The sequence below is a fragment of the Artemia franciscana genome, chromosome 17 (assembly GCF_032884065.1).
Source record: "Artemia franciscana chromosome 17, ASM3288406v1, whole genome shotgun sequence".
Lineage (NCBI taxonomy): Eukaryota > Metazoa > Arthropoda > Branchiopoda > Anostraca > Artemiidae > Artemia > Artemia franciscana.
Window position 1 is genome coordinate 9,741,260 of NC_088879.1, and position 13,639 is coordinate 9,754,898.

The 13,639-nt window shown below is 34.7% G+C and overlaps 1 protein-coding gene across 3 annotated transcripts in view; it reads right to left on the minus strand.

Moving 5' to 3' along the window:
• Positions 1-886: 886 nt before the first annotated feature.
• Positions 887-13,639, minus strand: part of LOC136037805 (double-stranded RNA-specific editase 1-like) — an 86,353-nt gene continuing 73,600 nt past the window's right edge. The window contains exons 12-13 of one of the 3 annotated variants that reach the window (XR_010620041.1): positions 7,213-7,314; positions 887-1,095 (exon numbers count right to left, since the gene is read on the minus strand). Coding sequence is in view for 1 of the 3 variants with exons in the window: in XM_065720638.1 (XP_065576710.1) it covers positions 958-1,095 (138 nt within the window). In the remaining 2 variants the exon portion in view is untranslated. Of the gene's footprint in view, positions 1,096-7,212; positions 7,327-13,639 lie in introns of all 3 variants that reach the window. The other 2 variants (XR_010620040.1, XM_065720638.1) reach the window with 2 other exon arrangements.

Below are 13,639 nucleotides of genomic sequence, written 5' to 3' on the forward strand. Positions count from 1 at the left end.
ATGACTCATTATACTTTTAATTAAATTGCAATAAAAAATGCACAGCAAAGACTAATTAGTGAAAAAGTGTATACACATGAAGATTAGGATTTTTTGTTAAGTAGTAAAACGGGGTAGGAATCGCACTAGCAAAAAAAAAAAACGAAAAAAGACAGATTCCAAAATCTTAACTAATTAGCATACAAACCAGAGAAAAGAGGATACCACAAAAACGACTGATAAATTACATAGATGACGTAATAGATGGCAGCCTAGTGGCCAAACTCAGATTAGTCTATTGCATAATCTCCCATTTTAGTCGTATGATTAGAGAGGCCGAAATTTAGTGGCTAAATTATAATATTGGGCAGAAATTTACCTACAACTAAAAAGGTTGTTTTGTTTTTTTGTTAAGGTGACTCTCTTGTTTGAGTGAAACATATCGGTGTAGAGAATTTAAGTTCATTTTGCTTAGCATAACTCACAATCGATGTACATTACGCAGTAAAACGCTTTCATCTTTTTTTACATCTTCTAAAAGACCATCGCCAATATTAATTACAGTTTGGATTTGTGGAGGCAAAAATATGTCACATTTGCTTAGAGGCGGCAATTCAGTAAAATGTCGTGAAGGGAGACAATTTCATTACTTTCCCGAATTTTCCAATGAAAGTACTAAAAAAGGCATTTTTGAAAATCTAGGGGAAGAAAGGGCTGTTGATTTTGAATTAAAAATGGAATGTGACATATTTTTGTCACAATTGTGGACAAGTCAAGTCTTGGCTAATTGTAGGAAAAGCCAAGACAGATAGTCCAATTAAGTGGGCATCAAGTCATGGCTAATTTTCTCCCCGTTCCCTCAATTGACACCCCTGTCTTTGCTAACAATATTAGTATAATACAAATGTTAAGAAATAGACAAGCTGTAATTTATTAATTTTCAAAAATTAGAAAGAGTACAAGATTATAGATAATTAGTTACTCAGATTTTCCGTTACTCTCTGACGGCAATGGACCTTTTTCACCCAGTTTAAAGAGGTTCTGTTCTTCTGGCTTATGAATCCAAGTTCCAAGACCCAACTTTGCAAAAGCCTTCTCCAGATTGACTTTGGCGTTCTAGAAAATGGCAAACATATTTTGCATTAAAACCCTAGAACAGCAACTCAAATATTCGCGCTCTTTCCACATTTCTAAACTAATTACATATCTGAATTTGAAAAACAATTCAAGAGATTTACGAAAAAACGATTAGAATAATAATACCACAGTGTTATTTATCATTTTATTCTAAAAGATTTTCTTATATTACTTTTGTTAATTCACCAAAGAGCAAAATAAAAGAGCAAAAAAGCAAAATAAAAAAGCAAGACAGCAAAATAAGAGAACAGAGAGCAAAAGAGCAAGATAATAAGTCTGACCAAAGCTGAATAGATTCGTTCATAGGTTCCATGAATCTAAATTTTAAGATCCGATTTCGCAAAACCTCACTTCAGCCTTTCGGCCTTTATATTTTAAAAAATGACAAAAAAAAAACACTTAAGATCCTAAAATCCTAGAAACAACATTAAAATATTCTCATTCTTTCTTCATTTATATAACATTATTATCTCTAAAATAACCTTGGCATTCTAGAGAACTGCAAAAAAAATCCCAATACTATTTTTTTCATTTTATTCTAGGTACTCTTCAAAATTGTTTTTCTTTGCAATTTTTTGATTTGTTGAATTCCTACAGTCCTCTTTCTACAGATCTTTTTTTTTATATTTCAAAATATGTTTGGAGCGGTTAAGAACAGTAAGAATATAAGAAAAAATTTCTATTTCTAAGTAAGTTAAGACCGTCCTAAGAATAAGACAGAGTAATACTACATTTCTGGCTCGATGAAGGGACAAATCTGAAACTAATGACAATTATACAGATGTTATTAAACTAATTATTATTTTAACTATTATTATAAATAATTATAAATATTTTAATATAAATAATAACAATTATTAATGTGTTTATAATATTAGATTAAATTAATAATACCGAATATTATTAATGAATAAGATATTCACTGAATAATTTTATTCAACTTCATTTTTCAAATTAAAGATCAAATACCCGTTTATAACTGATGATGGGACTAAAGTTGTTCTGAAGGAGAGGTTGGCGTGATCATGTTATGAAGCGTTAGACGCCAGAATCGTCAATACGAGATATAAAGTGCGAAAATCGATCATAAGATATACCAAAAGCTAAATTGATCTGGTCATAAGCTTAATGAATTCAGATTTTAAGATCTTTTTTGACAGAAGCCTTGTCCAGATTGTCCAGAACGTCCTGGACGTTGTCCAGAACGTCCTGGACGTTCTAGAAAATAGCAAAAATGTTTTGAATTACAACCATAGAAACGAGATTCAATCACTGTCATTCTGCCTATTTTTGTAATCTTAAAATATTTTGAAACCTATCTTGCCATCCATGAAAAAAAAGAAGAAAAAGGTCTAATAGTACTTTTGTTTCTGGCAGTATTTTTCTTTCTATTTGATTCCTGATACCGTTTAAATTCAAGACTAGTAATAATAACAATAATAATAAGAAAATGTAAAACAAGACGTTTTGAAACAAATTTAATTAATTTCTACTTTTTAGATCAAAGGTCAAATACCGACTTAAAACATAACAAGATGATGAAATTAAATAAAAAAAAAAACCCTTGAATTTTTTTTTATCTTCAAATGCCTCAAAAAGTAAAAATAGACTTTTTTCCTTCTACCCAAAATTAATTATAATTTTAAAGACTAAAAGGAAAGCATTAAGACGTAAAAACGAGTCCTTGAATAATAATAAATTACGTACTGACTATTCCAAGCTTTCATTTTTAGTCATAAAAAGTTATAATTTAGCAATTAATAAAAAGTTAAAGAGCATAATTTTCCGGATAGCAGGACAAAATGCCACATTTTAATTTTTAGAACACTTGAAGCCAAAAATACTCTCAAAAAGCACTTTTCAGCTTTTATTCTTGGTATATCCAAGTGAGATTCACTTTCGGAATTCAAGGTTAGGGAACGAGAAAAATTTCGCACAAACTGCAAGTTCTTTGAATTAACATATGCCAAGATAATACTTCATCAAAGAACAAGGCCTTTTCTAGCGAACAATCACGAGAACACAATATCTTATTATTTTATTGTTGTTATTATTATTACTTCTTATTACTATTCGTATTATTATTACTTCTTATTACTTTTTATTATTATTGTTGGGAACGAAACCACACTTAGTTGCCAAGTCAATCGAATACTGATTTAGTATTTTCTGTCAAACTCACTTCTGTCAAATTCAATGTTACTGTGCTAATTCATGTTATTTGCAAAATTCTTCACAGTTACATCAAATTCAGAACGTTTAAGTTTTCTACAGCAAAATTCGCCCAAAGGCAGTGCCCTTTAGAGGGGACGAGAGTAAATAATTCCCAAAAAAATACTTTCTCGTGTCTTACTTAAGTTTAGAAACGAGACTCCCAACGTGGGGTAAAGGCCTCACTGGTGGGTCTTGACAATATTTTGGTGGGTCATGGGCAGGACGTGCACCCTTCGGCTGACTATTCTTCAGACTATTAATTAAAGAAAAAACTCATTTGAATTGACGTTCATTTGAATCTTAATTGACATCACATGCAAATGTATTTAAAGTGCAAAAAAAGAAAATAAATTATATTGTATTTAGACAATATTTTTCGTTAGTATAAGTGTGCCTAGAAGACGGCCCTAAAAACGACACCAATTTAACAGCCTTTTAAACTTCCTTCAGGTGAATATACTATATCAAAATTTAAATATTACAAGGGGGCATCAGGATTTTAGGAATGTCTAGATGAGGTATGGCCAAAAATTGGCTGGGAACCCCCAGCTTAGAAGATTAAGCTTAAAATAAGTATAAAATCCTTCATTGCAAAGTCATATTTTTCTTTTTTCAAACTGCAAGTACAAATTAAATTTTCCCCATGATTAATCTGCCAGGAATTTTCCCACATAATTGGAGGAGCAGGCTTGACAAAGAACGAAATCAGTAATTGGTTGTTTTCATCCAGATATGTACGTAGGGAAGGGGGTGATCCTGATTTAAATTATAAAAAAGAAGTTGTTTTCTATTTTACGTCCAAAAAATTTTTTGGACGTAAAAAAAATAACGAAATAACGAATAACGAAAGAAAACTTGGTAACTCGAAAAGTTTTACGTTATACAGTTTATTTTTTACAATAGAGCCAACAAAACAGGGTAAAACCAAAGACGTTTTTGAGGTCCAAGGTACAACAACCCGTTTAGATTTCAAGACCTCAATTTCCTAATTGTTTATGTATATGAGAAAAAGAGACCTCAGTGTTCGAGAAGAGACAATTTGAATTACGTAAATTGGATATCAAAAAGAACAAAAAATGAGGTGACATTATTGGTGCCGGTGGCCCAAGTGTTCTTTTTATTTTAAGAATTTTTTTTCTCTACCTCCCCCACGAACAAGCCTTGCTTTTTAGGGTAGGTAGCAATAATTTTTTGTTTATTATAAATTTTGTAAATAAATATTCTCTGTCTCTTTACATACAACCAAGGGCTATATCCAGACATTAAGAGGGAGGAGCCATTTCCCGACTGCTCTTGTGTAGGAGACATTAATTTATAATGTTTAAACACAAGACCAATTACAGTTTATCACCGCTTCATTGATAGAATAATGAGATAATTTCACTTTGAGTTGATTGCAAATTAGTTCGATTTACTAACATGATTTTTATTCCAGCAAAAATAATTGCTTCTCGTTATGGACTTATTTATACATAGAAATTATATATATATATATAATACTGAAATTATTACCATTTTTACATTACTTTGCTTGCAGGTGATATTAACGTGGTTGTACCGTAAAGGTATTACGATTTTGGCCAAAAGAGTTTATAACGGACGTAAATTCTTGGCACAAAGATCTTGTGTGTTTAGATAATTTGATTTTTCGTTTTGTTTTAAAGATAACAAACGTAGGCTGATACACGTTGGAGTAGGCTGATACAATTTCCATTGCGTTAAAATGAGTGACCTATTTCAGTGCAGTTAGCAATCTAATTTTCGTGATTTTTCAAAAATTTAAAATTTCAAAATACACTATGGAGATAAATATTGGGTATCTATTTTGTCTCTGAACTTGCATTCACTTTAAACTTTAATTAAAATATGAGTTATGACCAGTAAGTAAGATCTGTTTTCTATTTATATAGCGTCTAGGTGTTGTGCTCTCATCCTCTGTTACGACTCAGAAAATTTTATATCTGAGCCAACAGTTACTACAAATGGAGGTACCTAGTACATTCCATCCAAATACGTGAAACTCATCTCCCCAAAACTGTCCTCCAATGGCAGCCTGTCACACCCAGGCAAAGGAGCAGGTCGAAGAATCCTTTCAAACGCAGCTATACGAAGGAAGTCCAAAATCTTCAAGTACCCTACAATCCGAGTGGAAAGATGAGTGAACTGCGACAAACCTGAAGACAGACCGGCGGCTCTTTTTGGACGCCCTAAGCGCCTCTGGAGGCACAAGAGAACCTACGGGTCTAAGATAAAGCACAGTATTATTCAAACCACAGTTATGCTGGGTATTGTAATAATCAGAGGCTGAAGAGGTGTAAGCTGTGGCAAACCTGAACACAGACTGGCGGCTTTCTTCGGACGCCCTAAGCGTCTCTGGAGGCACAAGAGGACCTACGGGTCTAAGATAAGGCACGGTATTATTTAAATCATGGTTATTGCCGGGTATTGTAATAATCAGAGGCTGAAGAGGTGTAAGCTGTGGCAAACCTGAACACAGACTGGCGGCTCTCTTCGGACGCCCTAAGCGTCCGAATGGGTCTAAGATAAGGCATGGTATTATTTAAATCATGGTTATTGCTGGGTATTGTAATAATCAGAGGATGAAGAGGTGTAATCTGTGGCAATCCTGAACACACACTGGCGGCTCTTTCCGGACGCCCTAAGCGTCTCTGGAGGCACAAGAGGACCTACAGGTCTAAGATAAGGCACGGTATTATTTAAATTATGGTTATTGTAATAATCAGAGGCTGAAGAGGTGTAAGCTGTGGCAAACCTGAACACAGACTGGCGGCTCTCTTTGGACATCCTAAGCATCTCTGAAAGCATCGGATGAAGCTTTGCTAAATGTTTTCCAGAGAAATTGCATATGGATTGTTCTGGGTTCTGGGCGGACTGGCTGTATTTCAAACAGTAGGTTGTATGAAAAGTGTGGTTCAATCCCGCTTTCTAGGGCTATAATGAGAGGAAAGTTGAGATGGCTAGGGGAAGATCTGCGGATAAAGAATGACATATTATCGAAGATTATCCTTTTCGGCAGAGAGCAGGTCGTCCGCGGTTGGAGTAGGAGGATATCATTAAAAAAGATTTAAGGAAAATGGGAACTTCCAGGGAGGCTGGAAAGAGGCAGGCTTCGAACAGATTGGGATGGAGGAGCATGGGTAGCTGTTTTAGCCTCAGGTGGCTTGGTGCTGCGGTATACAATTTATTTATGTTGTATAATATTTATATTACATATGTATTATTATCTTTGTTATATTTTATATCCATGTATTTTATTTACTCTTCACCATTTCAATCTACTTTTATCTTTACAAGGAGTAGTTATGGCATAAAGTGATTCGATTTTTTCATTATTTTTAATTCTAAAATCCTTCTCTTTTAAATTGAAATGGTCAAAACTATTTCCCCTTAGCAACACTGAACAAGTCTTGTTTTAATGCAGGCAAAATACTTGATTGTTTTTCTTTGTCCTTTTCTTCCTAATGACTATAGCCCCGTTATATTCAATTTATAAAAAAAAAATCCGAAAGAGATCTTTATCAGGGCATAATTTGCTCTGTGGCAGCGGGGGAAGGGGGTTCAACTGTACCTCCCGACCCCAGTCCCCCCCGACCTGAAATTTAGTTTTTACATTTTCTTTTTAAAACTAAGATGAGCCTGCATAATTCGAGCATTCACAGAAACAGGTCTGTTTTCTTTCGCATATCTTTGCCTCTATGGCTCATTTTCAGTTTTCACTTAATATAGAGAAATTGGCTCCAACTTAGCCACCCACCCCAGGATTTTGACAAAATTACGACACTGATCATCCGTACAATTATTCTATTTATAAGTGTTTTCGACAATTTGCCCCAATATCACACAAATCACAAGTATACTTACTTAGAATACTTGTAGTCTTAAGACCTCAGTAGATGTCCTCAGTTCTGACAATTTATTTCAACAACTTGTAAAACATGCTCTTTTCAGTTTTATGTAAAACTTCTGAAAAAGATGCTAAAAAGAAATATTAATAACGAACACTCTATCAGTAGTCCCGAAAAACAGAGGCCTCAAATCAAATTAGAAAAAGTCTTTTCATTTATTTATATTTTTTCACATATAAATTAACATTTTTAACATTGTTGTAGCACGGAGGATTCATACTCTGAATCAGTGGTTCTCAACCTTTTCCCCCCATGGACCCCTTTTCCATTCTTTTTATCTTGGCGGACCCCTTCATAGCTATTGGACATAAAAACAATTTTTTATTCTTCACTAATATCAACTTTAAGGTTTAATTATCAAACAAATAGCATACAATGTATAAAATGATTTATAGAATTTTATAAAATATATGATTTAAAAATTATACAATTTATAAAATTTATAAAATAAAAAGCTTTATCTTTAAATGAAAACTAACATAATACAAATAAAATATTCTATAATAATAGTTATTATCATTATTACTATTATTGTGGTAATAACTACAATATTACAAGTTTCTTCAATTGGCAAGCAGCTGAAGCTCAAGGAGAGTAGAGCTCCTCATGCTGTTTAATTCACTCCAACATTATTTATGTAAACTGGATAAAAAAAAGCAGTTGAAATTAAGTGTGTGATTAAAAAAAAGGAAAAGGCATGTTTATTCAATGAGATCCCTGTGGTTGATACTTTTCGACAAGTTTCTTTATATTTGGTTCTATTGATGTTAATGATAGTCAAAGATCACCCCTTTTCACAATGTCAAGTCTATTGCAAGCTTTTGATAAAATTTGAGAAACACAGCTAAATCCCAACAAGATAAGATGTAGGAAAAGCAATAACGTAGAACTGCGCTTTATCCCAGAGCAAAGGCTACTTTGAAGCAACATCATTTGTTTTCCATATATTGCACTTTCCATCTTTGAATTTTGCACGCATTATTTCATCACTTTGTAATTTGATGAGGCGCTCTTGCAAAGATAATTCCATTTCGGCAACATTAACTTCAAAAGGAATTGAAACCCAAATTGGTATATTCATTTGGAGTAGGTCACTAAACCAATTCAAAATGATGTAAATTACAGTAGAAATCGAATTCTTAAAAATAAAGAGCGTTCTGAGTTGGTTTTCTTCATGGACCCGCAAAATATCATTGTGGACCCCCAATTTGTTGTGCTTTGCCTTTGGACCCCAGAAATATTACATGGACCCCTAGGGTCTATGTGGACCCCGGTTGAGAACCACTGCTCTGAATGGTAGAACGGGGTCCGGGGTTCGATCCCCGTCACATCAAGGTAGGGCGATAAACTTATTAAAAGTCCCCGTAAAAAAGTTCCAGCGGCTGAAATGTCGATTTGACGCCCTATGCACTAGTAATGGCCCAGGAGGATTTTTACCCTTTATCCTTATAGTTACTTTTACGCCTATGCGGGCTAAAGGCATATGGGGCGTAAATGCACCTACGGGCTAGATCGTCTTTAAAAGTTCCAGCAACTGAAACGTCGATTCGACGCTCTATGCACTAGCAATGGTTCAGGAGAATCTTTACCCTTTATCCTTTTAGTTACTTTTACGCCTATGCGGGCTAAAGGCATATGGGCGTAAACGCACCTACGGGGCTAGATCGTCTTTGTCACAGCTATATCACGTATTTGACATTTTCTGAATTCAAAAATCTGAATTTTGAATTCAAGGTAAAAACTCCTTGATCATCAGCATTCAATGCAGTGGCGGTTCTGGCCTCTCTTGCGCCCGGGGCAAAATCTTGATTAGCCCCCCCCTCCGTCTTCCGCAACATTTTCAAGCCAATTAACAAAATGTTTATACTAAAAAAATTACTTTCAATTTATTATTTAAATTATTTAATTATTATTAATTATTCTAATTTTGTTAGTTCTCGATTTATTGTATTTATTAATTGGCAATTTATTAATAATTTGCATTTGTTAACTGTGCCCTCTACTTTATTTTAATAAAAAATAAATTTTCTAAGAATTACAAAATGATTATAACCGTTACATCATTTATTCGAAATTTTGCGTCCCAAAAATTTCTACACCAAGCGAAAGTGATTCCCCTAAAACCACAACGCAGCCCAGCAAACGGTTTTAGGCAATTACCTCAGAAGCATGAAAATGCCAGATGCAACTTTTTGCACGTAATCAAGACGATATAGCAATTCTACCTCAAAACCTTTCCACACTTCTACACTTCCTCTGTGTTTTCAAGAACTAATAAACAATTTATCCACCTAGCTACATACGCATAAGTTCGTTCAGTTGTTACTGTTCATATAATTCTATATACTTCTTTATTTTACTTTATTTATCTATTTTATTTATTAGCATTGTTGTATTGATGTTTTTAGTCATTGATATTTATGATTTTAGTAGCGATCATGGTGTTGTACGATCACTAGTCTGATACTAAGAGAGCCTTTGAGCCAATCGAGTTATTACTGCGGAAAATTTCGTGTTTTTCGAATAAACGGCACAAAACTTTTTTAAGTTCAAGAAAGGACAGTCCCAAAAATTGCTAAGGACTCTCGAAAAACGCTAAAAACCAGTTCAAAGGAATTATCATTTAAGTAATTTAAGTATCATTTAAGTAATTTGGTCGCTATGGAAGTTCCCTGAGGTGCCACCCACTTTGATTGACAAACTCGCCAATATAAAGGACGTCAATTTCCCTACGTTTTAGTCAATCAACCCACAAATTCTCGGAAGCTCCAAATGATAGCTAGTCCTCAGGGAGGATTCACTAACTGACCCCTTGCCTTTGAGACGGTCAGTAGAATCTGAGTCTCGCAAAATGATTTTAAGGTACCGCATGACCTTAAGAATTTTTTCCTGATGTGAAATGTCTCGAGGCATAAAGTTCAATTGTACACACTTTTGTTGACACATGCGTGCATCCAATTAAAAATTTTAATTTAATTTTCCTTTTTCTTTGTTCAAACTCCTCTTACCATAATATGTATGCATAGAAGGTTTAAATAATTAATTACAATTAATTATGAAAAACCAGAACTATTCACTCAAATTACACTTTTGATCCTTTCATAAAGGTCTTTACCAAGTTTCACCCGACTAAATACGTCAATGAAAAAGCAAACGAATTCCTCACCCTTCACCTTGAATCTATCGAACATAAGTTAATGCAATAAAATAAATACCTAACAGTCTTATTTTCCTGCAAATACGTTTATTTAAAAAAAAAATTTCGGGACTAATGATAAAGAAGTTATTAATATACCTTTTCAGCTAAACTTTCGCAAACACTCAAGGGAAGTCAACACACATGAAACTGACTAATACAAAATATCAAAGAAAACAACTTTTTACAACATAGACTTAACTGACGCTTAACGGCCTTAACTGCTATTTTATCACCAACTGCCCAGACTCTACGCAGAAAACCAGAGTATGGGTAACTTATCAGAGTGGGAACTGGCACTATTATCGCCTTAAAAAAAACTACCAACACAATCTAGCATTTGGCAAGACTTAACATTCTCTTCCGTGCAATAACAAGATAAAAAAATTTAATTAGCGTACAATTTGGGTAGTAATAAGCGTGTGATCTCAGTTTCGGACAGAAAAACGAAGGCTTGAAAAAATGCCAAGATTCGCCAGACAGTAGACGGCATTGCTATTGTTTTTTGTCAACAATGGCACCAGTTTCTAGTCTTATATATCACTCATACTCTTTGGAGGAAATATTTTTACTTAATTTCTTCCAATGAAGGAATTAAAATCAGGTACAAAAGCGACTTCAAGATTCTCCATATAGAGTTTTAAGCCAGAGGCAGATACAAATTAGAACAATGATGGGACAAGTGTATAAAATTTGCTTGGGACTGTGTTGAAAAGTAGATTACATTATTTACAGATTAACGTACATAACGAGAGAATGGGCTTTTATGATACATTCTTAATTCCTACTATAACGGTACTTTACGTATATAAAAAGCGAATGTGCTTTCACGACACGTACTTAGCTGCTACTATAACAGTACTATGTTCATAGCGGGAAAAACTTTTTCAAACGCTGTTTTTAGGGAAGTCAGCAAACAAATGTCTATAAAGAGATTATTTCCAGGAACGTCAAGAAGAAGGTTACATAATATGTTTATTATGTCTATTATATATATATATATATATATATCTATATATATAAAAATAAGTTGTCTGTCTGTCTGTGGATCTGTGGATCAGGTGACGTCATGTTTCGGCTGACGTCATGAAATTAGTTGCCGTCATTTTTGCTTTGAAGGTGACGTCATTCAAGTTATATAAGACATATGTTCGCGTAGAAATCTATTAATGTTTAAGTTTACAATGACTGATGAAGATGCTCAAAGAGTCTATGCCAAAAAACTTGCTGCTGATAGAGAAAGTCAGAAAAGAAAGCGTGCCGAGGAACTACCAGAGCAACGCGAAAGCAGACTTGCTGCTAAAAGAGAAAGTGAAAAAAGAAGGCGTGCCGAGGAATCAAAAGACCAGCAGGGAAACAGGCTTGAGGCTGATAGAGAAAGAAAGAACAGAAAGCATGCCGAGGAACTACCAGAGCAACGCAGAAGCAGACTTGCTGCTAAAAGAGAATGTGAAAAAAGAAGGCGTGCCGAGGAATTACAAGAACAGCAAGAAATCAGGCTTGCTGCTGATAGAGAAAGTAAGAAAAGAAAGCGTGCCGAGGAATCACAAGAACAGCAAGAAATCAGGCTTGCTGCTGATAGAGAAAGTAAGAAAAGAAAGCGTGCCGAGGAATTACAAGAACAGCAAGAAATCAGGCTTGCTGCTGATAGAGAAAGTAAGAAAAGAAAGCGTGCCGAGGAATCAGAGCAATCTGAAAGTTATCGCCTGGCATTCAGGTACAACCCAGTCGATGACTATAGCTTGAGTAGATGTGTTCAAATCGGGACAATGTCTAAAATTTGTCCCTATTGCAAGGTCTTGAAATTCAATGGTGAAACAATGGGAATGTGTTGTAGTGCATGCCAAGCTCTGAATTTATTGGAGAATGACCAACACTGGGATAACTGCATCAATGACGCGTGCGAAACGTCAACCCCAAGTCAAATTCGTGCATTGTTTGGCATCATTTCAACAACTTGCTCTCCATCAGCTCCTACAGAGTTATGGGAAAAATATAAGTCAAAATGTCCGAAGATATACTTCATCGAAAACAGTTAGAGACGTCAGACATGACTTTTGATTTTACATCAGAAATTTATAACTACACTTTAGTTGTTATAGAAGATTTGTGCATAAGTATGGCAAACAAACCTCTTCAGGATTTGGGAATGCCTTCACCTAACCGTATCGCTGCTGTTTCGACATGGGTAGAATTGGATCGTGAACAAAGTTACAGTACGAGTGATCTATTGTCGTATGTACAAAATAACATTTCCAAGTTAACGTCGGAACAAAAAGACATTTATGATACGATAATGCATTGTGTCGATAACAACGTTGGAGAAATTTTCTTTTTGGATGCGCCAGGAGGTACTGGTAAAACGTTTGTGATAAAACTGATTCTGGCATCAATTCGATCTAAAAATGATATAGCGTTGGCAATTGCGTCGTCCGGAACAGCCGCAACATTGCTGCCTGGTGGAAGAACTGCTCATTCCGCTTTGAAATTGCCTCTGAACTTGCATTCTACAGAAACTCCCACGTGCAATATTTCCAAATCATCTGGGATGGGTAAAGTATTGCAGCAATGCAAACTTATTATTTGGGATGAGTGCACAATGGCACACAAAAAATCGCTCGAGGCTCTGGATCAATGCTTGAAAGATTTGCGAGGGAAGTCGAAACCCTTTGGCAGCACCTTAATATTGCTTGCGGGAGATTTCAGGCAAACATTACCTATAATACCTAGATCAACTCCTGCAGACGAAATGAATGCTTGCCTGAAAAATTCTAATTTATGGGCACACGTAAAAACATTAAAATTAACTACAAATATGCGTGTCCGATTGCAAAACGATGACTCTGGTCAAACATTTTCAGATCAATTGCTGGCAATGGGAAACGGAAAGCTCCCAGTAGACTCAATTTCAGGACGTATACAACTACCTGCTGATTTCTGTAATTTAGTGACGTCCAAAAATGAATTGATTGAAAAAGTATTTCCGAATATTCTAAAAAATTATAAAAATAATAAATGGCTAAGTGAAAGAGCGATTCTCGCATCCAAAAATATAGACGTCCACGAAATCAACAATATTGTTTTGACCAAGATTCAAGACCAGGCAGTCCTTTACAAGTCAGTCGACACAGTTTTGGAACCAAATGAAGCGGTTAATTATCCATCTGAATTTTTAAATTCCATAGAT